Source organism: Pungitius pungitius, chromosome 1 (assembly GCF_949316345.1).
Source record: "Pungitius pungitius chromosome 1, fPunPun2.1, whole genome shotgun sequence".
Taxonomy (NCBI): Eukaryota; Metazoa; Chordata; class Actinopteri; order Perciformes; family Gasterosteidae; genus Pungitius; species Pungitius pungitius.
Genome location: NC_084900.1, coordinates 25,001,943 through 25,027,243, shown reverse-complemented (window position 1 = coordinate 25,027,243; position 25,301 = coordinate 25,001,943). Strand labels below are relative to the sequence as shown.

The window sequence follows — 25,301 nt, the reverse complement described above, 5'->3', positions numbered from 1 at the left end:
AGCGATATTCTGTGCACTGAGCAAATCCGCAGATGTACAAAATTGATTTCAGGGGTGGTTATTTTTATAGCGTTTCATCAGACTTTTCCCGGCGCTGGTCTTATTGCATGTGGACAAGTGATTGAAAGTTTATCCTGGAGAGTTGGCACCAATGTTCAAAAAAAAAAAAAAAGAAAGCTATAGGTTGGTCAATATCATCTGTGTGTAGTGTTTGGATAAAGTGAACCATTGCAGACTTGTATCTTTTTCTTCCCTCGTGTCCGTTTGCTTCATACTCTCCAACCTTCCCACATGTGTGTTGTATATTTTGTGTGTTTGACTTTCTGCCTAATCACACATAGTGGGCTGAGATCAGCTTATTGATACAGTGGTTTTACAGCCATTTTTTTCAATATTTGGGTATGGGGGACCACTGATCTACAGAAAATGACTGATATCCCTCTGACTCCCCATGTTTGCTGTCATTCTGCGGGATGCACAGATCAGAATAGAGTATGAGTGAGAATTTTATCTCTTTTCTTTTATCCCTGGATTTTAAATCCGTAAACCTCCCTATGTCAGACTTAAAAATACTATTTGTAAGTTATTAAGCTGTACATGCTTATCAATTTGGTTGTGTCCGCCTGCTCCACTCTGTAAATAAATCACAGTCCCCCATAGAAAAATACCGTAATGCGATCACATTGTATCGGTTGCTGCCTGGATCAAAGATTATACATCCATCCATTCCATCCTGCTCAACTTAAATTTAGTAAGTAACAGACAGACAAACAGACTGAAAATGTAATCTTGTGTTATCTTAAATACATAAATGGTAAAATGGTATGCTAAAATTGTAAGTAGTACATTGATCTTGCACCATATTCTGTACAGCACAGGCCTCCACCCTCATAAAACTACTTTGCAATACATTCCAATACGTGCTAGTACTTCATAACAGATTGAGGAGATACGGCTTCTGCTGCCTCTGCCCCTGAGTTTTATTGAGACACCATCACACTCGATGCTAACCTTGTCGAAGTGGACGCGCTGATTGGCAGTAAAGCATGTGGACTGAAGTACGTCACCAACAAAGATTTAAAGCTAAAGAGATACAGAACCAGAGCTGGAAACTGAAAGCCACCCCCGTCAACATAAATCACATAGAGATCCTAAATCAAATTCATATTTCAGAAATACATCAGCACTGAGTATAATTCTCGAAAGTTCCACACCTCAGATACTTCAGTAACTTGCACGATACAACAACCGGTTATGCAACAATAATCAATACAAGAACAGCTGTAGAAATTGTGTCATTATAATGCTGCTAGTTCTATTTTTTTATAATGTAAAGACAGAATGATACAACTTTTAATGGCACTCAATTTCTTTTGCCTCATTTCTTTTGCTTCCACTCCCCTCCATCAGTGTTGTCATTTATTTTAGCTCTGATTTTCAGCACACTTAAGTGGGGTTTTGTCGCATAATCAAGGACATGGACTCTTGGGGAAAGGACTCAATCCTGTGTTATATAAAGTCAAACACGCCAAAGAACATGCAGTCGAAATGCAGAGATGACACTCAGACAGTGAGGGATGATTGCCTTGTTCCAGTGCGTGTCTGAATGGAGATGTATTGTGTTTGCCACTTCCAAACGAGAGGCGAGCTGATTATGGAGATCATTATACGGGTGTCTCACAAGCTGGGGAGTGTGTGCACAAACGTTGGAAAACATAATCTGCCAGCCAACAATCTGGGCTCTATTACTGTATCACACAAATAACAATAATCACTATTGTCAAACTACGACAAACATTATTGGTTCAGCACTTTTCTGTTTTTCTGCAGAAGAAAGTGTCGAATCTGTTCAGTTTTGATAACCGGGCTGACAATGGTCATGATCTTTATCTTTCTTTGAAAGCTGACCGACTCGCGTCACGGCGCCTGCTTCCAGACGGCAGAGAAAGAGAGGGAACAACAAAATGCGGTTCCCTTTCTCCAGAGAGTCGTCCACAAAGCGAGGAAAAGAAAAGGCGCTCGGCCCCACCTCGTGACACGCCGGCGCTCCACAGTATGCTTCCGCCTATGGTGTATGCAAACTGTGAATGACGAATACCCGGCGTGCTGTTCCACAGCTTACACGGGAGACCAGTGCTTGCCAGTGAAAAATCAGCTACCGAGTAGAAATCCAACACATTGAGTTATTTTCCTCTTTTTTTTAAAGAGATGACGCAATTCATTATTTTTGTCTGTAATGGCATTAACACACACAGGTCGCAAATAATGCTGCATATGCCATTATTGCTCCTTTCCTTGCATCTCTCTCTCTCTCTCTGATCATGTACCTGTCACTTCCTTGTGTGTCTGTTCTCTCCTCAGATCAGCAACATCCACCCTCCCTCACATGCTGGGCCTTCGCGGCAGCTTGGAGCTCATGCTGACCAATCATCACGCTTTGGCAATTGTGTTCCAGCTGGAGTGGGTCTTCTCTGCTCCGATGGGCCGAGAGACGAAGGTAAGAGTGTCCGAAAAACACACTCGCCTGAAATGAAACTTTTCGGTGAAATAAGGAGAAACTCATTTTCACTTCATTCACCTCAAACTGGTGGACACAAACAATAATGTCTGTATTAAAGACACCCGCACACACACACTTAATGTACTCTCTTCATCCAGCATTTGTCCTCTCACCACCTCTCTTGTCTTTTGAGGAGCACTCCATCCATATCTCATCTTTGTCTCCCAGAGGAAATTACTGAACGCTTCCTCCGCCGCAAGGCCTCTACAAACAAGTCTGAGATAGAACAATAGATGTCAGAAGAGAGAACCAGAGGAGATGAAGTCCTGTTTGATCGGGCATTCAGTCCCACAGAGTTCACGTAAGGCTTAATCTGACTACCCAACCTCTCTCTTGAAACTTTAGTTTCCAAAAGTCGTCTTGAGGGTTGTCTTGAAACACCTTGTGGGCAGCCTCGGCCTCTAAGAAATTCACTGACGGTCTTTCTTTCCTCATGAACGATTTGAAAATGCTGCATTCTCTACATCCTAGTTCACCAGCTTGTATTCTTATTCTACCTCTCCACCCTCCCTTCATTGCAACATCTCGACGTGTTAGCGCCACCTTTAGTTGCATCGTGTGATGCTGTGGTGTTGGTTACGGTTTGTCTCCAACATTTTGGATAACTTAAAATGCGTAGTCTTCAGGTAGCAACACAGTGACTGGAGACCTCAAACTCCTGGGTGAACGATGACATAATTGACTCTACATGAGTCATGACTCACTTCATTCCATCAAAAAGCTTACTGCGTAGGTCTACTGTGCAACCGCTGAAATGCAGCTTCTTTTTCGGGCTGTTGAGAGGCTTTTTGGGAATTCAACCAAGCTGTGAGTGTGATGATGCTATTAGTTTTTTCCCACTCAACATTAGAGTGAGTCAAATAGAACTTTAATTATAATTATAATGCCGTCCTCATTGTCCCCCTAAACTATTTCAACATGAGATGTACAAACAAGAGCCCGACTGATGAAGTGGGAATGGAATGTATGGCGGCTGATAATGAAACCAAATGTGCAGGACAGAAATCAGACAACATATTAATCCTTTTTTGTTGTTGGTGTTGCATCCTGTGCAATTCTCTATTAGGCATTCTCATTTAGTTGAATCCTTACCTGTCCCACCCTCTGTATATATTGCAACAAAAAAAAAACAGTAGCTGGCACCTGGTACAGACGGACACTGTCAACACACCCCCAGGGAGGTCATTTCCAAATTCAAGCGGCACCACTTAACAACTGCTCATGGCATGTAAAAACCTCCGAAAGACTGGTAATTATGTGCGTGGGTGGGCCTTCAACACTTAACGCATGCCAAGGCTGGGCTCTAATTGTGTTACCACGTGTTATCCTTTGTACAATCAGGGGTCACCGGATCACCAATTAAAAGCAGCAGAAACCAGCCACTCAGTACGTTGCATTTATGTATTATTCACCCATTCTTACCCCAGAAACCACTTGACAGCTAATCACTCTGTTGTAAATGGACAGTGTTCCCCCTTTGGTTTTGCACCACGGATGAGTTGTTCCATGGATATGTTTGTATATAATAGATGTTGTTTACGGTAAAAAAAAGTTTCTACTGGAGAGGTTTTTTTCCTGAGCAGAAAAAAAATGTCACAGTTAAAAGAAGAATCTTTGCTGCATACAGTTTGCTCATTTAACTCTGCTTTACTGTTTAATACTCAATGAAGAGAGAAAAAAAAAAACCTTATCTTAACATATGGGGATCTTAATTATTAAGACAATTGTTTTCCCAACTGAGAAATTATATTCCAAATATCTGGAAGACAGTAAACCCTGCTTATTGGAACAAAACTAAACACCTTTCAGGATGATAGTATTGGAATTTTTTTCCCCTTCGGCCTAGTGATGATGCTCAATGAGAATTTAGGGCAGTTTCAATTGATCCTGAAGGGGGACACTGATTGTAAGACGTTGTCACAATCTATCAAACTCCACATTGTCAACCTGCTGTTGGCACAACAGACTTGGCCAATCCCAAATTCTTTCCTTGAAAGCAGCATTTCATTCGTTTTGTAAATTCAGGAGGATGATTAATCTTTTCAATCAACTTATAAAGCCTCAGTTATGATTCTCTCAGCAGCCGATCATAAGTTCATCCAGGTTTCACTTGCATTCTTCTTTTGTGCAGACATGGCCGGGTTGCTGTGTGCCTTTTGGTTTTGAAAAGCTACAGAAACTGGGCGATGCACACGATAAACAATCACCGAATTCACCGAACGGCACTTTTTGGTTGGAGAACTGGACTTTGGTTTTGGCTGTTTGTCTATCCCATCCTCACCCGGCCAGATGGTTTGTTACACAGGACCATCTGAGGAAGGGAAGGGAAGTCATTTTCAAGAAACACTTGGCAAGTGATGAACCATCTGTCAATCAATTTCTAACCCAGTCGGGAGAAGATCGAAAATATATTTTATGTCAAGAAAAGCCTTCAGAGACGTTCTTTGCTCTTCTTTGGATCAAGAAATACCTGTGAATTAGAATCAGAAACATTTATTTGCAGATTATGTTTGACATGCAAATATATATATATATTAAGGGATAATCTTGGAGGCCTGATGAGTCTCGGCTGTTGACTGGTAAAGGTTTGACACACAATCCCTTCTGAGCACGGTGCCTGTTTGAGTGGGTTGGTACTATCTGCAGGACCACCAAAACTTCAGTCTGTGCATCTTCGGTTACCAAGGCGAGTGGGATGGGACAGTGTTCACGGTCACTGTGCTGAGTCACTGCTGTCAGACATGTGATGCTTCTGAGGTGTTATATCTGTGTTGAGCTGAGGTGTGCCTTCAGGGCAGGCAGCTGCACACTGTCAGCAGCACTTCACAGCTTTCGAATACCACTTGTGAGCCACAAATGTGAGGGTTCATGCCTGATTGTCCCTGCAGCCTCCTCTGGGCCTTTTCTGGCCCTTGTGGAGTTGAACTGGTATTTAAACCTGCGGGAAAAAAAAATCAAGATGCCATAGCTTTTCACCTTAGAGGTCATTCACCCTGGTATGTACAGCTGGGATTTACAGTGTTTAAGATTATATGGGATATTTGATGCATTGTGCAGGGAAACATTAGGTGTTAAGGACACAAAAAAGAGACCAGATTAACTATTAGGGAGTAAGAATGAATGGGAAATCCATTTTGTGGAGTACAATAGCCTGGGCCCGTGTGCATAAGCATGTTGATGAAATATGTGTTTCTAAAAAAGAATTTAACCAGTTATGCATTTGCCTGTGAAATATATATTAAATTGTGTCTGTTTACACAATTGTATAGTAGACATTACAATCACATTTGTAGTTATTTAATGAGGTAGAAAAAACAGAAATTATAGTTTTACAGATTCTGAGGAAGTCGACATGCTGAAAGGTGGCACTTAGGTTTTAGTTTTTAAACCTCTCTGTTTTGCCCTGAAAGCTAAAGTTGCAAATGGTAAAGAACCTTAAGTCTTAGCGGTTGAAGGGGTGAAGTAAGTTGAAATGGCAGCTGAAACAGAATTACTGATAGAAGTAGAAAGAAAAGGCATTTAAAACTGAAGCGTAAAGTTTGAGTGCTTAAAGGATAACAATTGCAAACAATAAATCATGAGTGAATCAAAAAAACACTGATGTAACATGACACACATAGCATATTATATATTTCTAGAATAAAAGAATAGCATATAGCAGTATCAGAACAATCTTTTTCATCATGCGATAAAATAATGTTTTATGGCGCCCCCTGAATCACCTTCAGGGCTTCAGTAATAATAGATATGGCTTTGTTTTGCAGTCTTGTTGCAGGCAGCACAAGCAGATGCTTGAAACGCCGTCTTACTGTGTGTGCAGATTCACCCAGGAGTAACACCTTGGTAACGCTGGAGTGCTACACCCGTTCTCTCTCATTTCCCATGCCTCTGATTGAATACTTTTCCACTAGATGGTGCTGCGTGGTGCAACTTGAGAGTCGAGCGAGCGCGCCGCCTCACTGCTGTTTGCTGATTAAATAGAATGATGTTGTTTGATGTATTCTGAGGGGGCTAAGGTGGGTTAATAGAGTAAAACAATTCCCTTCTCTTCGGAAACATCACCACAATCTAGTGGCAATAGACTCGCTGCTCTGCTTACATGTCTCATCTACGTTAAAAAGCCTGCCTCGCACTGTGAATGGCCCGTTTTTTACAAAATGTGGTTATGATGAAAGCAAACCTTGCGGTGTCGTCATTTTTTCTCTTTGGTATTTTGGATTTTAGTTATTATCAGTCTTCCAGTGCAGCCTACTGTCTCTCACTCAGAGCTTTTCAGCAGACTTCTATCATGCTCCTTAGGCGCAGTCGGGAGGATGGAGATAACCATTTAAATTAAGGAGGCCGGGGAGTGGAGAGGTAGTGGGAATTTGAATGATAGGCTGTTCTCAGAGGTCGTCTAATGTCAGCAAACTTCAAATAGTCAACCTTTTATTCAGTCCGATGTCCCCTCCCTGTCACCTTGCTTTCACTATTTGCTTGCTCTGTATCTATTCCCTCTGTTAGCGGGGGGGGCTCTGTAGTAACACCCGGCATCCCACTCATGGCTTTGGCCTTATTGGGCTGCACATGCAGAGACTCTGTGTTCCCGTGTCCACTCCAGCTGCACTTCTCCACATCACTCTGCTGCAGATTGAAGAAGAAACCTGAAAAAAAGCAAAAAGAAAGGCAAGATGGAAGAATATTAGAGAGTGGCATTTACTGTGTTCAGTGATTATCATGCCCCCAAAATATTATGACAATGGTTGCCTTAATTCCCTGCATCTCCTGCTATATTATTACTTTAATTGCTCGTTTATTTTCCGTATCCAGTGGGAGTTTGAAACATGTTTTTAATCGGATATGAGGATACGATATCAGCGTTTTATAGTTCACCCTATCCATATAAGAGACACAACTTTTATAGAACAGTTTAACAACCAATGAACATATGAAAACATCACAGATTTGTGAGTTCTGTGATATCTGAGCTTTATAGAGCAGAACCATCATGCACAGCTGACGAAAAGCAGGAGTATGCATATTTCCGTCATGGTGCGTGGTCATAGATTTGACCTTGAAACTTCAGAGAGTTTTATGTGTCAGGCCCCACTGGTCAGTGGACAGCTGGAGAAATGACCGCCCACCAAAAGACGGCATCCTTGAATAGAGGTTGAAAATCCCTCACAAACACAACCCCCCCTGTTACCATGTCAAGGGCAAGAAAAAACCTCCGTGTTAAGAACCATTCACGAGTTAACACCCCAACGGATGGTTTGATTATTTTTAATTAGTGATGCCATAACCCATGATTTAAGGAGTACAATTCGAAATCTGGTGCAGGAACAACCCGTCTTTAATGTAACTTTCCAAGATGATTGATAAGTGCAAACACTTGTAGAATACTGTGACCCTTTCGATCACTTCACCCCCAGATTCTTGACACGCTCATTTATTTGAGTGATGAAAAAGTGGCGTCCATCATGCATTCAGTTATCCACTCAAAAGTGTAAGTGGACCCTTTCAACAGTGCGTGATTTACTCGCTCCGAGAAGACTCGGTCCGCTGAGGAATGACGCGAGGCGACGACAGCTCTCCTGATTGTTGTCTGTCAGCACCAATTTGGCCCAGCCGCAACTCCCTCCGAGACATCTCCGGCCCGCCCACCGCCGCCGCCTCATCAATTCAGCGCCGTAACACAGTTGCACACGAGCTAGTGCAAGACGATGGGGAGGGGGGGGGGGGGCTTATTGTTGTCTGCCTTCCTCCCCTGAAGAGCACTAGCTCATCGCTCGCTAATGGAGGGGGGGGGGGGTGGGGGGGACCGAGGGAAGTGGATGCACAAGGAGCCGTTGGCCCGTGCAGCTTTTGTCCTTTCGCCGGGGAAGCAATTTGTCGGGAAGGCGTGACAGCTGGAGTCATCCGAAACAGTGACGCGGGGAATGAGTGACTGCTCTTAGGTCGCAGCCCCCCAGAAGGATGGAAGCAAAGCAGATAGACGGAGGGACAAGGGTGGTGGGGGGGGGGGGGGAGGAAGGCAGGGGACGGGCACAGAGGAAATACTTTGTTTTCATCCTCCTAATAACCACCGCCGCGCTTCTTAAAGACTCTCGAGCGCGAAATCACATCCTCGTAACAGTAATTGGCGACTTCGCGCAGGCTCTTGTGTTGCCGGGGAGAAGATGTCGACAGTTTTGAAACATTTCATGTGCTGAAATGGGTCCATCTTTGTTAGTAACTGGGCCAGCGCCACAACCAGTAATGAATGTGTCACCGGCGGCACCTTTGACCCCCCCCCCCCGACTGGGCTTGGTGAGTGGCACAGTCGATTACTCGCCGTCTGAGGAAGTTTAACCATTAAAGCGTAACCTTTCAACATACTCACTGTTTTGCCCTTTTCCCGAGCTCTCATCTGGATACATGCAGACGCAGGACGGGACCCGGCAGCCTGCCTTCTTTCTCAACGGCCGGCATTCCGGTCATCTGCGAGATGTTTGTTGTGCTGGGTTGGCCTGCAGAGCTCATTGAGCCGCCGCCGCCGCCGCGTTCATGAATGTTGTCTTATTATCTGTCCGTGGTTTGATTTAGAACTTCAGACCAGAAACATCTGTCAGCTGTCAGAGGGGCGACAGAGAATCATTTCCAAACAACTGAGACTGATGAGAGCAGTGGATGCGGAACTCACGGAGGCTTTTTCATGCATTTCCACATATTCTGGGGTCTGACTGGTCACAGACTTTCCAAACATGCTGCTGCAAATATCCGGCATCAAGGTTAGACGCGTGGCAGTAATGGAAATCCTGATGGAAAGCTTTTAGTCGAAGGTGATTTGATTAATGGCATTTTAAATCAAGTATGTCATTGAAGTCTTACTGCAATGCTATGTGCCCTCATTTAATACGGGCAGATGAAATCCAGCGTTCTGATTGCTTGAGAGTGATTCACGGGGTGTGCGTTATTGAGCGAATATGCACAGTAGCTGTTCACGTTGACACCACTGCGACACTCCAACTAAGTGTTGGATTTTACGCGACAGATAGTTGTCATTTCGGTTTTTAGCTCGGTGACGAGCGCCGAACAATGACCACAAAATCAAATAGTTACATTATTGGAAGATAAAATACAGCCTCCCGTACCTTATTGCTTAAACACAGTAAAAATAAAACACAATCTCAAATTAAACACTTTTGAAATGCTAACATTTAATTTATAAACCAGTGTTATTAGCCATTTCTAAAATAAAGATTGGCAGATTCCATGAATGTGCCCATTCATTTGTCCGTGCACGTCGAGTCACATTCATGGATGAAGGTTATTTCTTAATATTCCGTGCGTTTCTCAAGTAACGTCTGAGGCTTTTTGTTCCACTCAATCACAACATTGGAAGGCCTCGACTCAACAGACTGTAATTGTAATTCTTAAGTCAGGGACGACAGCATAATAACAAACCCCAAAGAAGCAGAGTGGTGAGTCATTTGCCACTTTTGTGTTGTGGAAATGTACATTATGATGATTCCAACCCGCCCAACTCCATTTCTTTTGACTGTCCGTCATTTGTTCAAGATAGCAATGTGGAGCTCCACTTGTCCTCATTCCTTGAGATGTTCCCTTAACAGACTGTTCATTAAGCCTCCCCCCTTAGCCACTGTTTCACTCAGTGGTTGACAGAGTTGCACTACCATCTTGTTTTTGTGCTTTTCAAGCCAGGTAAAGTCAATAAAGCATCTTTTATTTGGTTTTTGGCTGATGGGTCCAGCAGTTTCCTGTGGACAGAGAGATAGATAAACACACACACACACACACACACACACACACACACATGGACACACACAGACAAGCAAATGCATTTTCTCCCTCCAGGCTTTCGCCTGCCGGAGTTAATTACAAAATGAATACTGAACTATTAGTTGTATATTGAACATTCTCCTGTTCATATTAAATCTACATCGTACATATCGTTGACTCTTGACCAATGGCTCAGTGATTGTGGTTTATAAAATCACACAAGCGTGCGCTACATTTTCTGTTCGACCATCCTTCCATTAGTTGAGATGAACGACAAATATCACTCTCTAATTATCTCTTCATTTTTTTTTCTTTTTCGGACTCCAATGTCAAAGCCTGAGGAAGAGGAAGAGGGAGGGAGGGAGGAGGGGGGGGGGAGTGGAAGATAAACGGTATGTGGAGCAGAAAACAGTGACATGGCTAGCGGCTGGGTTTATTAAAAAGGTCGGTGTGCAGCATCTCCAGTGTGTCGCGGACGCTTGTTTGGATTTTAATTGGCTTACCGACGGGTCCAGGCTGTATAGATTGCTGTGTGTTTTTTCTTGTGACTCCTCCTAAGTGGCTCTGCTTTGTGTGTTTGTGTGTGCAGTTGCACTGTTATTGTGAGCCCCGGCAGGCTTCAATGATCTTTTCTGAATGAAAAGCATCTTGTGGAACTTTCCCAAATCACATGCTCATTAAAATGCCCTCTTTCCCATGCCACTGCCCCCCCCCCCCCTCCCCGACCTTATGAATCCTTCCCTTTGTCTGACTTTCCCTGACTACCTTATATTACAGCGCACGTGTCGACCGAGCCTTCCCATTGGGGTAGACCTCGCCCTCAAGGACGCCAGTTATGTTTTTGTTTGCTTATGATCTTAAATGTCATACAAATGTTAATTAAATGTTGATCAAGCATCTTAAACACGGTAATGTCAGCATGATTTGAAGTGATATATATTTAGCAGATTTGTGACCTATTCTGGAGATCATTCCTCCCTGGAGGCCCTCTTTTCTGTTTTTCCCAACGAGGAGGGATGTTGAGGTAAGGGCAAGGGAAGCTACTTGGCGAGGAGAAAATTTTTTGCCCCCCTAATTAAAATGATTGTCAGCTCTCCCCCCCACCGAGAAGTGCATCAGTCTCCCCCCGCGACAGGCCCAGAGTGAGTCTCACCCTGTCGATGCGTGCCAGCAGTGCTATCCTTCTCCAGACGGATGCATCGCGCTGGCAGCAAACAGAGGCAATGGAGGGGATGTTTGCACATCTAATGGTTGCCATGTCGACGGGAACCTCTGACAGAAGCCCGGACTTAAAATGATTTTTATTTAAAACAGCAGTTGTATAAAGTGGTCCAGGTCATTCTGGAACCGTTGGAGGGCTGAGCAGCTGTGGAATTGTGGCTCAGCTGTTCCACACACGAATAGAGATACATAATCCAGTTGTTGGATGGTAAACAGTGTCAAAAATGGTTAATGTCAGAATACTTGTAGGCCCGGTGGTAATCCTTTCACGTTGTTAGACACTCAACAAGGACGCTTGGCTAAAACGTTTGTGTATTTATTCTCCTGTTTCCGAAACCATTAGAGTTCTGTCATTTCCCTGTTGGTAAAGCAGCCCTCAAGCACCACCCCTATCACAGGGAAATGGTGTGATCTTCAGGGTTAATTTACAATCTTAATTCAATATACATGGACATTTATTCTATACCTTTTATAGCACATTCATGTTTTGCTGTATTCAGGTAGAGGCATGTGTTCCGCTTCCCCTTTATGCTCGGGTACTTACAGTAAATACAGAATATCACATCTGTTTGCATGTGCAGATCAGATAAATACTGCAAACGTTAAAGTCTGACAGAGCTGTTTGAAATGCGCACCTGCAGTGCAGATCAAAGCATTCACGAGATGCATTTGGGGCTGTATGGATGAGGTATTGTGTTCACAGATTTTTATGAAAAAGACCGGCATTGCTGTGATGTGCGCTCCTAATCCTACATGTGCACGTCGTTTACTTTCCGGCAAGAGATTTGTCATCTTTTTCACATCATCATTATCTTTAGGTGATTTTAATTTTAATCTATGGGTGGATGCTTGATATGCTGCTCAGATGTGAGATGGATAATCATTACAGGCACTTTATATTACTGCACTCGGCTAAATGCATTCCTATTATTCTACATGAGGAAGCGTCTGGTGCTGGGGCCGAACCGGGCTTTAATAATGTATGCTTTGAAGGTGACTCTGCCTCTTAGTTGGTGGTGCTTTTCTCTACCACTGTAAAAAGACTGCTTTAGTCCAGCCATGCTTACAACTCCATGAGGCAGTAAAGCTATTGATCAGGAAATCAAATATTAAGGTGGCTAGCGATAGCGGGTGAAGTGCATGTAAATCTGCTAGAGTCTGCTAGTCTGTGAATCTATGTGCAAGTTTTCATGGTAATCATTCTCGGAGCGCTCTCTGTGCTCAGCCATTGTTTCGTCCTTGTCGGATTTTTTTTTTTTTTACATCATACCACATCACACTCCAGAACAATACGTTTAAAAAACAGTCCTAATCCTGAATAGCACAATGTGTTAATTGCAAGTGCAGTTCAATGACACCTGTTTCAAAGCACTCATAGAGGAGCATCAGACCACAGATAAAAAGTGTCTACGTTCACAGTAAATTGGAGCGCAATTCCTCTCAGAGCACAGTAGCCGGCCGGGTTCATCGGGACTGCTCCTAGTGCTCCTAGGTTTAGGATCTCACTGCACGTTTCCTCACTTCCGTCTCGTTGTGGAGACTTAAGTAGCGGGAGCTGTGGGCCGGTGCCCGTCACAGGGTCTTTGCTCAAATAATGACGAGAACACACCAACAGACTGAAGTCACGGTAATAACTGTCAGACTCCGTCTCCCATCAATGCCCACATCCCTGTAATTTTGGATTCATTCCCGCTGTACTCAAGAGAGCCCAGAGTCGCTGTCCGCCCGGACGTTTCCTTTCAGCTTCTCCAAAACGATGTCACTGGAAAACGCATTATTTTAGCTTATCACATATTTTTCTATTCCTGCTTTCTGCTAACAGCAGAAATTGGAAGCAGTTTCTGAAGTGAGTGGTGTTTTTACTCATCGACGAGGACAGGCCGTTCATAACCTTTTCAGTTAGTAAGTGGTGCTGAATAGGACTGCTTGTGTCTCCAGTTCTTCTCGCCTGCTGGGAAATGGTGTTTCTGCTTTTTTTGATGTACAACATTTGGCTTCTGTGATCTTTTGATAATTTTCCTCTTTTTTTTTTTACTCAGATTTTCTATCTCCACCATTTCCACCCCCAAAGGTTTCTTTAGAAAACGCTTTGCCGGTTGGAGCAATAATGTTTTCAGTGACACCGCCTGTTATTGTTTTTCAGTGCAACTCCATAAAAAAGTTGGCTGCTCAATTGTTTCGCCCCAGGCTGCTGTTTTCCACCTGAGTGCACTATTGAAACAGGTGCTTGGCCACTCTTGGCGTGAATGTTTAATGACTCTTATTTTAAATGTAGCTTTTGACACTGAAATCAACAGTGTAATCACACTTTGGCAAGATTGGCGATGGATCATCCCGCCCTGTCCGTTGATAATGACCAGTGGCGGAGCCAGCGGTGCTAAAAGCGACTATTAATTCAAACCGCGAGTTCCCCGGATTAATTCAAATGTTTCCTGTCGAAAAATCCTTTTATATTCCCACTGAAATATAATGTCATTGATTTGCTGTCTCTCTGCTGTCCCAAGCAGGCTGTGCAATTGATTAAGCCTCACTGACTGAGTCCCATGTGTCCGAGGCCGTGGGACACTCTCCTCTCACCGAAGGCCTGTAAACGCATGCATACATCAGCTCGTCCTCGCAACAATTTCGTATATTACCGCATGCAAGGGCGCTGTGGACAGTTCTTTTGTCCAAGGATTACGTGCATTGTGTGAATGCAACTATTCTCTAGGTTTGTTTTATACGAACCGTAAACCAAAGATTATCTGTGAGATTCTTTCAATCCTTTCGGGGGCCGAGAGCCTGAGCTGTTCGGTGCTTCACGCAGTTCATGTGTGGATCACAAATGTTCCAAAGCACTTTAAAACCACTTTGCTGAACGCGCGATAGTGATTCATGTTGCTTCTGGCTTCGCTGGTCTAAAAGGGAATTTTTAGTTTGTGCTCTGCATGTTTTAGTGCTATTGTTGTGATTGAAGAATTTTTGGAAGTTAAAAAAAAAAAGAAAAAAATCCTCCTTTTTCACCATCAATAAGTAATTGCTTGTCTCGTTGAGGCGCTGGATGTCGGAGGGATAAAAGCTCTTACCTGGGCTTGAGGTGTCCGTGTAGAGGCCCCTGATTGCTCATTTGTCTGCCTCATTGTCACAGAGCTCGGCTGCCGTTCCCGCTCCGAAATCAACCCAGCAACCGAACACGTTGAGTGAATACCATACAACGTCCTGAGCTAGGCATTTGCTTTGCTCTTTCTCCTGCATTCTGTGAGGGTACGGATATGTCAGAGGGAGTGGAGTGGAATAGAAAAAAAAGGAAAGAGACCCATTAGATAAATCGCCTTACAATCTTTACAGGCTACGCCTCGCGCCGTAAAATGATCTCGCTCTCATTTTTACAAAGTCATCTCTTTGAAAATAGACTCTTATTTAAAGCACCTTATTAATTCAACCCCATGAGATGGAGAAACAGGCAATGCATCAAGGGGGATTATGCTGTCATCTGTTGTATGGCTGCCGCATAATTCTGGGGTTAGGGTTCAAGTAAACAGTTGTTAATGTCTGTGCAATTTGTGGGTGAAATTATAGTCTGAAACCGACTGTCTGCTGAGAGGAATGGAATATTGATCCGCATCCAGAGCTGTGGAGCTTTGAAAAGATATATACAACCAAGGTGTAAGTATAGGTCCATGCACAGGCAACACAATGAGTGTGACCAATTTATAGTTATATCCAAGGTTTTTGTTTTACAGCTGTGGCACAAATCAAACAGACAAGGCCAACCCCATACTGAAGAAATGATTCTTTTACTCAAAAAAGCAGATGACATGTCTTTAACTTTTAGATCTTTCGTCTCCCTTAGTTCCTGCTGAAGTTCACTATTAGTTGTAATGTAGTGCATAGAATGTCAGCCCCATTATCCGAACACTTCACGTCAAGCTTTGGGAGCGAGCTAACAGGACACGAAGGTTACATTGCATAATAATCTGACATTTTGAAACTGGCCTTACAGAAAAAGACAAAGACAGCATTGGTTGTGAGAAGTTTTGTATTTGCCTTTCAGGGACTTGTAAGTAAATCCACTTTATTCATTCCCTAACCATAAGTATCAGTACCAATGCAATAGCAACAAACCGCTTTTGCCATTTAGTTTCCAAAACTTATGGGGATTTCTGATCTCCCCACATTGCTCCGTGATGACCGATATTCAGTCAGATTTCTCCTGGTTGAAGAAGGTGACCTATAAGAAGGTGTCCTGTGGTCCCAGTGGATGCTGGTACTGGTTTTAGTTGTGCATTTACATTGCATTATAACCCATGCGTTACATTTTTGCCTGGGAACCATTAGGGGTTAGGTGTCTTGCTCAGGGACACTTCGACATGGCACATGGGGCAGCCGGTATTCGCACCGCCAGCCTTGTGGGTTCCCAGCGCACCACGCTACTTCAGTCTTCCCAACAGTTGTTGCCTGCAATGTCATCCACCGCTCGAGTTGACTTCTTCTTCTTTGGGGATCTTCTACTACAGCTGGGGAACTACTGTGTATCACTGTCAGCGCGACTGTTTCTGTGATCCTTCGTGGCACCAGTGAGAAACTGAATACCTAAATCAATAAGGAAAGCCTTTTTTTTGTCCTCCGTATACTCCTGGTGGAGCTTATTGGAAAAGGATTTTTGTCCATGGAAGTTTCAATGTTTTATAGCCTGGTTAACATATTTCTTTTCAGCTTTGTGCAGCTGAAAAGGAAGGCAGTTCCGACCTGCCTCCTCTTGGCTGTTGGTATTGTTGCTTTGCTGCCATCCCTAACCTGCAGAATATAAAGATATGCCAGTTAATTCAATATTTAGCATTGTACAGATGCAAATGTGACCCAGAATTTGAAGAATAAATAGAATTAGCCATGAATTTCCAAATTTGTGCTTTGCCCTGTTTTCCATTCCAGCTGTGGCGTATGTCATAACCCTCTCCGTCTCCCCTCATCTATCAAATGAAGTGAAAATAATTTATAGATCTAATGGTTTCATTCCATCGAATTACTGCCGTTGTGCTGTAAGCGCACTTAAATCTCTGCTTCAAGACTTCTGCCGGCAGTTCCTTTTTTCCATAATACCACCCAGCGGACGCTGCATGCCATTTATAATGAAGCAGTACTTACTGTATCTGAGTGATGACCTGTGGCTGGGGGTTGTGGCGTTACATGTAAAGAATGTGCTCAGGGGAGTTGGGAAATGAGCCAACCATTATATGCTCCACTTTATCTTGAAATAATGTGGACTCATTGTGCATTCTATATGCTGTCCCACCTGTGATTGATTACGATTGTCTGAGGCTGACCAGCTCATTAATCGATTTAGCAAAACCTCCAAGTCCCCTGTGGGTCATTCGAAGCATTTTATTTTTTACTTTTTCTGAAATTGCTGCGGTAGAGTTGCATTGGGACTGATTATAAATTATGTTCAAACACAACAAACTGTATATTTGACCAAGTACTCAATCCCATAACGCAAAGACCATTAATATGTGTCAGTCTTGGCAACAAGCCAAACCAATGCTATACATTTGTTTCATGCTTTTCGCTAAACACAACCTAAACTCATATTTCACTCAATTATTCACATGATTATTTAAGTATTCTTTCATATATATTTCTTTGCCATTCTACTGAACATTGTCTGACTAAACCCCGGAGATGCAGTAACTCCTAATCTTCTCTATATAATGGAGGTTTTTCTTTAGGCAGCAAACTGCTGCGTGGAAAAGCTGGTATCACAATCCCCGATGCTTCATGGTACCACCCGTGTCTCCAAATGAAGGGCATAGTATGGAAGTTTTAATTGCTTCAAGTTGCACCAGAAACTTTGCTCTGACAACACTTAAATAAATAAATTCCCCCAAAGACCCAACCCCCCCTGCCCTTCCACTTTGAGTTAACAACTCTTCCCTCTCTCTCTTTGCTTTTTTTTTTGTTTTATTTAGAATCTTGTGCCCCTGGCTGCAAATCCAGTTTCCCTTTCTGTCAATATGAAAAAAGTTATTACACGTACAAATTTTCACCCCATATCCTTATCCACTCTTCCATTGGTGGTCCAGATGTTTATTATGTTCAAAACAAAATAGCTGGCAATTTTAGGGTTTCTCATTTGAAGTGGAGAGTGCCACTAAGCCAACACATGATTGCTGCTGCTCCGTAGGTTGGACTTCTGTTTGCATGGGGCACACTATTTTAATGAAGCCATACTGATTTGTAATCTTACCAATAGAAATGAGTACCGATGTGTGCATACATAGTGGTGTATGAGTGCAGGCAGCCAGTGTAGTGTCAATCAAGGAAAGGGATAAAGTTTAATATTCAACCTGACACAAAGTAACTCCAAAATCCACGCAAAAATGTCCATATTTGACCGACAATATGGGACTACTGGACCTGAAATGCAGACCAAATCTGTAAGCAGAGGATAAGTAATGCTTGAACTTTTGTGTCAGTCTAAATATTTCCACATGGAGTCTCAAAACAGGCAAGGTTATTTCCGTTCATGGAAAGATTAATTAATAATGATCTCAATGTCCTCTAATCTTGTGTCTCCTTCCGTCACGCAGCTGTCTGCCACCTCCACGTCCCGAGCGGCCTTCTTGCAGTGCCTCCGTTGGGGGGTTTGGTGCCCCTTCCAGGAGTCGGCTGACTGGAAGGGGGACGAAATCCAGCTTGTCCTACAGGGTGGTGCAAGGCCAAACCCTCACGGGGTCATGGTCTACACAACAGAGATGTCGGCCAAAACCCAGAGCCCTGCCCCCCTCCCCCCTCCCGGCTCAGCTCAGGTAGAGTTCTCTGTCAAAAGGAACAGAATGTAAAGGATGTTTTGCTGTTTTCAGCAATCACACTTATCCCATCATTTCAATTGTTTTGCACTGCATTAGGATAAGTTGACAGGCCTTCATAAAGTAGTTTCATCCTTTAAAGCCCTGCACTATAAATCACGTCGACAAGTCACATCTTTTCCGCACGCGTTTCAGACCTTTCAAAGGGTGCAAAAGTCGTCATCCTGTGATGACTTCACTTTTCTCACCTTTGCTGTGAATTTTCACACAACTCCGCTATTAGAAAATAACTACACGTCACCGCCACATACCTCTTTGTTTCCGCTGCTATCTCATCCCTTCCAGATGTCTCCTTCCCTACATAATCTCCCCCACGCGCTTCTTTTGTTCCTTAAATGTGTGAATCTTTCTCCTATCCCGCAGGCGAGGGACACCATAACGTTTCGGCTATCGTCGGGTCCGGAAAGGAAGGCGCCAAGTCCAAAGGCGTCGCCAAGGACGAAGCGGGAGCATGAGTCACGTCACATAAGGTCACCATCATCGCCTTCACAGGGTAAATATTATCGCAATAATCCACAAGGGCTCATTAAGCACACCAATGTATTACTTGGAAGGGAATAAGAGCAAGCTGATACAGAGATTTTTGGTTCTCCTTCTGGTTTATTGGGGCAGGATGTTTGTGGGTTGCATGTCTCAAGTGTACGGCAACAGTCAGGTGGAATCAGCGAACGTTCTAAGCAACAAGCAACAAAAAAACCCCCGGCCTGTTCTTTGCATGTGATGCAGCCCCCACCTCTGCAGTGTTATCTCAATTGCTCCTCCTGCTCTCTGCATAATTAGCACATTTAATGGTTGGGGTCTGAGGGGAATAAACAAAGTGCTGCGAGAAGACTTTTCCGGTCCATTAGGACCTTTTGATCTTGAACAAGCATTGCTTTGCCTTTTCATGCTGATGTCTGCTCTGAAAGAAGAACTTTGGCCTGAATATAGACAACAACACACACATTCTTTAGTGACAAATTGTGCTTTTAAAAATAAAACATTATTCCCGCAGATTTTTCATTTTTACCAGGATTAAGTTTATTGTCGCTCCCAATTAAGCGTGACCTTTCTACCCTTTCCAAACATAACCACGAAACCCTTGAAGAGGCATCCCCCTAAAACAAAGTTCTGACACATTCCACATCACACCTACAGCCAAAGATGAATTATGTGCCAATGTTTGCAACTCTGACTCAAGCTTATAGCGCTGGTCTGCACTGTGCCTGTCGGGTAAATGGATCAAACCGTTGTAATCACCAATACATAGCCACTCAATCCCGGTGACAGCAGAAAGAACTTGAGTGGACCCCGGTTGTATACTCAATGATTCCCCCCACTAATGATGTTAACTTATCTCGGTAGCGAAGAATAGCGTTGATCAGGGCCCACTTCATGGGTGTGTAGAGGAGACTTTTGGCAAAGTCTATTAATGACATTTTAATCAGTGTTCAAGTGTCCTCGGAGGATCGCCCAAGGAGCCTGAATGATTTGGGCTAGTGTTCAGAGGAGAATGATATCATGAACCTCTGTCATTCTTTGATTTCAACGCCTTAATCATCCTTGACTTTGTTTTGGTGTGTGTGTGTGTGAGAGCATGCATTATGCAAGTAAGTTAGCTGCTCTCCATACTGATATGGAATACATAACCCCCCCCCCCATATATGTTACGTCTTTGATGAATCTATATTTCTTAATGTGGAAATCTGACTGCGTTTCTCAGTCTTTGAATGAGTCGTTGGAAAGAAAGAACCAGGCTACATTTAACCTTTTCCAAAGGCTCAGTACGAACTGGTTTGAACCATACATTTGTCCATCTGTTGGTGCCGGAGCCTGCAAAATATGAATGGGGGGGCTTGAGCCTTGGGCTGCTCCTCCCCACATTCCTCCAGAGCCTCTTACCCAGACAGCCGCCTAGCTGCTACGTTGGCACCACGGCAGCCTTCTGACACAGAACCATATTCATAATAGAATGTTCATCTTTGTGAGGCAATGATCACACACTGTCGCTGGCCCGATTGTCATCATCAACTCTTTATTAGCATCAAATGTCTATTCAAAACTACATTAATACTTGATCATACATTAATCTGATGAGAACTACTAAAAGATATCGATATGTAGCCACGTTAGCCATTTTTTGATGAGGCATAGCGAGCCAACAGTGTTAGAGAAACCCTAAGCTCAAAAAGGAGACTGAGGGTCCCAACAGGGGAGAAGAACAACTGATGATCTGGCTCAGGGATGAACAGAAGTGGGACCCCCCTAAATGCTACTAGGCTGCAGGTGGGCATCAGATGTTAGATGGTTGTGGTGGACACAGGATCCGAAACGACACAGTACATCCAGGGCAGAGGAAAAAGCCAGAAAAAAGACAAAAAGTGAATCCTGTAAATTATTCATGGTAGATATCTACATGCGGGAAAACTTCTTGTCAAGTCCGTACATTTTTATTAATCTATGATTTATTTACAGAATCCCTGGTTGTTTACATCACCATCACTCACGGCCTCTAACGATCAGCTGAGAGGCATGAAATGTGCGGCTTTGACAGAAATGCATATTAATGAAGTTTAATGATGCATAATTTTTACATATTTATTTAAATATATTTAATCCCTGGTGTCTTGCACACGTATAGGTGCTTGTATCTGCTTGTCGTACGGAGGCTCGTTTTCTCAGCCGGCCTCTCGTTGATCGCAAACAAACGGCCTATTGCTTACAGTCCAGCCACTAATGAGGTGGAACGCATTACTTTTTTTTTTTTTCCCCACCGGCTCGAGAGGTGAAACAGTGTGGAAACAGAAAGCCGTACAAATCTAAATGGCTGCTGGGAGGTAGACGCCAGAGCACATTTGCGACGGGGAGCCAGGCGGTTCTGCTCCGTGTCCACTCTGTGTGCATGTAGTCTGAACAGATGGGAGCTACAGTCAGACACCCCAGGCAACTGAAGCAATTTCCAAAAGGCCAGTCAAGCCCGGCAAAGAGAGCGAGAACGAGTGGGAGAGGAGGACAAAGAGATGCTGGAAAGCTTTTCATTTCAGCATTACCATGGCTACCAACCAAAAACCTCGGGACGCATTGTTAGACTTTAGACTCAGTATGACATCTAAATCCAACTCTGTTGGCTGATCCGCGTGAAGATGTGTTACTCTCGCGTTGCGTTTTTTCAGAATAGTTGTTCACTTTGCTGTGAAAATGTTACGCGGTTCACATCGCCAATGTGCTCTTTTATACGTGGTTCAGGGTGCCACCCGACTGCGAATCCAATCAACGAGGAGGCAATCTGAAAAGATGCCATTTTAATGTCCCGCTCTCACAATCTGCTATTCCATTTATCGTCTAACCACACTATACAATTAGCAGGGCTGCCAGGTAGGCAGAGCATGGGGGAGACATTACAATGTTCTTAATTGAGCTCGCTGAACACTGAACTGGAGTTGTCTGCAGAAGTGATACACAGAGGAAGAAATGAACTCAAACACACATGCTACACTCGGTTCATGCATACTATTAGTTTACGCTTCATGTATACAGTTTTTGGAGAAAAAAAACTTTTCTTGCTTTTCTTTTTCAGGCCACAAAAACGTTCCACCAGCTTCTCCTCCAGAATCACCACAAGGCCCCAGGGTAAGACACCTGCTCAACTCAGTGAACGCCACATCCATACCCTTCACACTGGGCATTTGAACACATGCAATTGCTGATCAATCACTTTCATTGAATTTTGAGTTGTTTATTCAACATAGTGACACGCATTGTGTTATCCGCCATAGGAAATGAACGGTAAACACTAGATCCATCCATTCATCAGAGGGAAATAAGGTGTGGGCGGCTGATAAGGCATTTTTCTTTGGAGAGAAACTCTGGTCCCAATTTTTTATGAGAAGGAGATTGAACTGGAAGATTAAATTAGATTCCAAATAAGATATTGATTTTTATCTGGATTGCTTTTTTTCAATTCGTTTTATTTTGTATAGACCAAAATCTCAAATTACAAATTTGCCTCAGCTTTACAGTCTGTACACATGCAACATCCTCTGTCCCAAAACCCTCATATCCCCAAATATAAACCCTTCCATGGGGAAAAAGAAACCTTAGGGACAACGTCAGAGGAGGGATCCTTCTCCCGGGATGGACAGACTGCAATGGATGGATGGATGTGTACAGAATGAACAATGTAAAGGATGTACAATACATCCCATTCCTTTGACAGAAATGATTCAAATAAATGAGGCTTATGAGACTGACCAGTCAACACATGGCGAGTAGGCTGCGCCAAAGGAACGGTCTCCTGGGGTGACGTTCCACTCCAAGAGTGGCTACTTGTTCTCAATTTTCATCCTCCGAGGACACAGGAGGCAGTGGGAGAATTGAAAACATGAAGGACAAAATAAGGACAAACAAGATATACAACTGTCGATAGAATGACATCAAGCTTTTCTACAAATGTTAAGTGTCTATTCTTTGTATTTTCACAGCAGTTATTCATCAAACCCCTAGTCCCAGACATTGTTTACAGCTTAAAAAAGGTGTTAAGTAATACATTTTGTGATGACTAATGTTTTTGGGGTTAATGTCAAAGCAGTCCGGTCACATTTGATGGAGAACACTAAAGTAAGAGGGTTGGTGGGGGGGGCGACACGACAGGAGGGTGAACCTAAGTGCTATAACAGCTTGCACTGTGATGAAGAGGCTTTGTCTGAAGCGCTTTTATTTTTCACTATAGAAGCAAGACTACATCACAAGCACTTAAGAGTCTTTATGCTACTTTCTTTCTCCCTCAAAAATAAGTCTTGCTATCAGCAGGTCAACAAAGGGTCCTGCTCTTTGGCCACTCTGCACTCAGAGCAAATCCAACATCTGGCATTTTATCATCTTATGAAGTCATCCATTGAAACAAGAATTCTGCAAAAACGGATAAACAAATAATAATGTATTCAGAGTTGATTCAAATCCTGTGTGGCTGTTGCCTGTACCTGACCATCAGAATGGATTCCAGTTCACTGTTGACCTGGAAGCCCCTCCAGCACGTCACTCTACATGGATGCAGCTCACCCCCTGTGCTCTTTCTAAAGACATCATAAATGTGGACTAAGCCACAGTCGCGCTGTGTCTGGTTTTGTCGAAAAGGTTTCAGCGGATGTGGATTCCCCTTTATCAGATTGCACAGTAATTGGGTCGATGAAAATATCCTGCAAGCAGAGTTTTGCTTAATAAGTAGGCAGCTGATTTACGGAAAGAAAGGAAGCGTGTGGGTGGGTGGTTGAAAATTGTATTTGTGGTGAAAGACAACAAGATGTCTATGTGTCAATCATGGAACAGAATCCCCACAGAAACCTCAGAAATAAGAGTAAAACTGTTGTTTACTTGGATTAGATCAGATTGAATGTCCCATTAGTGTCGCTGTAGGTTCGCTTCTCACAGGCGACTGACACAGTGCCGGTAGGTTCTACATTGACTGTGTAATCATTTGAATTGCGCCTAGTGTTGAGTCCAACAAATCAACGTATGTAAACACATAGCAGCAGCGTGTGCGTGTGTGTGTGTGTGTGTATGTGTATTTTGGGTGTCTGTTCGTCCGGGCTGAGCTAAGCGACTGTTACCGTCCATCTCTCAGCCTGAGTGGAGGTGTCAAGGGAGACTTGGAGTTGTGATGGATGCTGCTCTCTCTCAGGATGAGACTAGGGACACACACACACACACATATATAAACACTAGAATTGTGCCACAGAGCGGAGGAGGAGAGAGATCTGGTCTGTTTCAGTGTTCGCTCTCTGGGCCAATATGAGCCACAGTCTGACTTGTCGACTCATTTTAAATTGAACCCACTAGCTGGTAGCGCTACACCCATAAAATCACACTATTTTGATTAAGCTGCGGGGGCGGTGGAGTCCTGCAAGTGGCCTGCTGCCACTGGGTAACAAGACCTGACTGTGGCCATACTGCTCAGCTCTCTTTTTCATCTTGTAATTCCCAAAACATCTGTGCTAGCAAACATACAGCATTAATAATACAAATTAAGAAACACCCTCACCATGGTGGGTGGGGGGGGGCTAGGCAACAGAAATACTTGGTTTAGGCCCAAAAACATGCACAAAGGATGCGCTTCATTTGATGCGCCTGAATTGCCGCTCCCATAGTGCACGGCTGGCATCGGAGTTGGAGGATGACTACAGCCACTAGAGGTCAGCATAGTCTTTTTGTCTTTGTGTTGGTAATCAATGATTTGAATAGATAATGGCCTGATGAACATACTGGTATGTGTTGCAGGTGAGTGTGCTAAACACTAACGGGAGCTTGTTAGCTCCTTTAGCTTAATTATTTTGGTTCTGCGCCAACCCACCTTGTACCCAGATGTGCACGCTTTGATAAAGCCCATTTTACAAACAAGAGACGTACAAAGTTAGTGACCAGCCGGATGTGTTTGTTAATTCTAACTCTAAGAGCCAAGAGTCGGTGCAGTGATTAAGTGACTTGTATCGATTTGTTATCTAGAAACACATCAGAAAATGTAATGCTGCTTTGCCGAATGTGTAAAAAGTCACGCCCACATGCAATAAGGTGTCACTTGATTTGAGATGTTCCACAAAAAGTCACTGAAAGCAGCTTCCAGTAAAGTTTCCAGTAAATGAATCTCATAACATCAAAAGTCTATCAAACACAATAATGAGCAATCTAGCAGCCGTCATCATTAGTGCTCAGTGTGCACAACATGGACGTCTATGTGATGGGTGTCCAGGCTCCTGAAGCCCTGTGTGAAGCTGTGCCACCGCTGCTGGCAGTCACCCGGCAACTCATCACCACTCCCAATGTGTGCTACAAAATTCCATGAAGCAGTCTGTTTCTTTCGCTTTCTCTCTATGCCCTACGCTCCCAAAGATACTGGTATAAAAATACACTTGTTTCAATCCTAAAAATGATTTTGCATCTTG

The 25,301-nt window shown here is 43.5% G+C and overlaps 1 protein-coding gene across 3 annotated transcripts in view; it reads left to right on the top strand.

The window, feature by feature from the left end:
- The window catches only part of nphp4 (nephronophthisis 4), a 114,390-nt gene that overhangs the window by 40,107 nt on the left and 48,982 nt on the right, over positions 1–25,301 (top strand). For all 3 annotated transcript variants that reach the window (XM_037478490.2, XM_037478489.2, XM_062563576.1), the window contains exons 9-12: positions 2,362–2,497; positions 18,109–18,327; positions 18,751–18,880; positions 21,944–21,996. In XM_037478490.2, the coding sequence (XP_037334387.2) occupies positions 2,362–2,497; positions 18,109–18,327; positions 18,751–18,880; positions 21,944–21,996 (538 nt within the window). The remainder of the gene's footprint in view (positions 1–2,361; positions 2,498–18,108; positions 18,328–18,750; positions 18,881–21,943; positions 21,997–25,301) is intronic.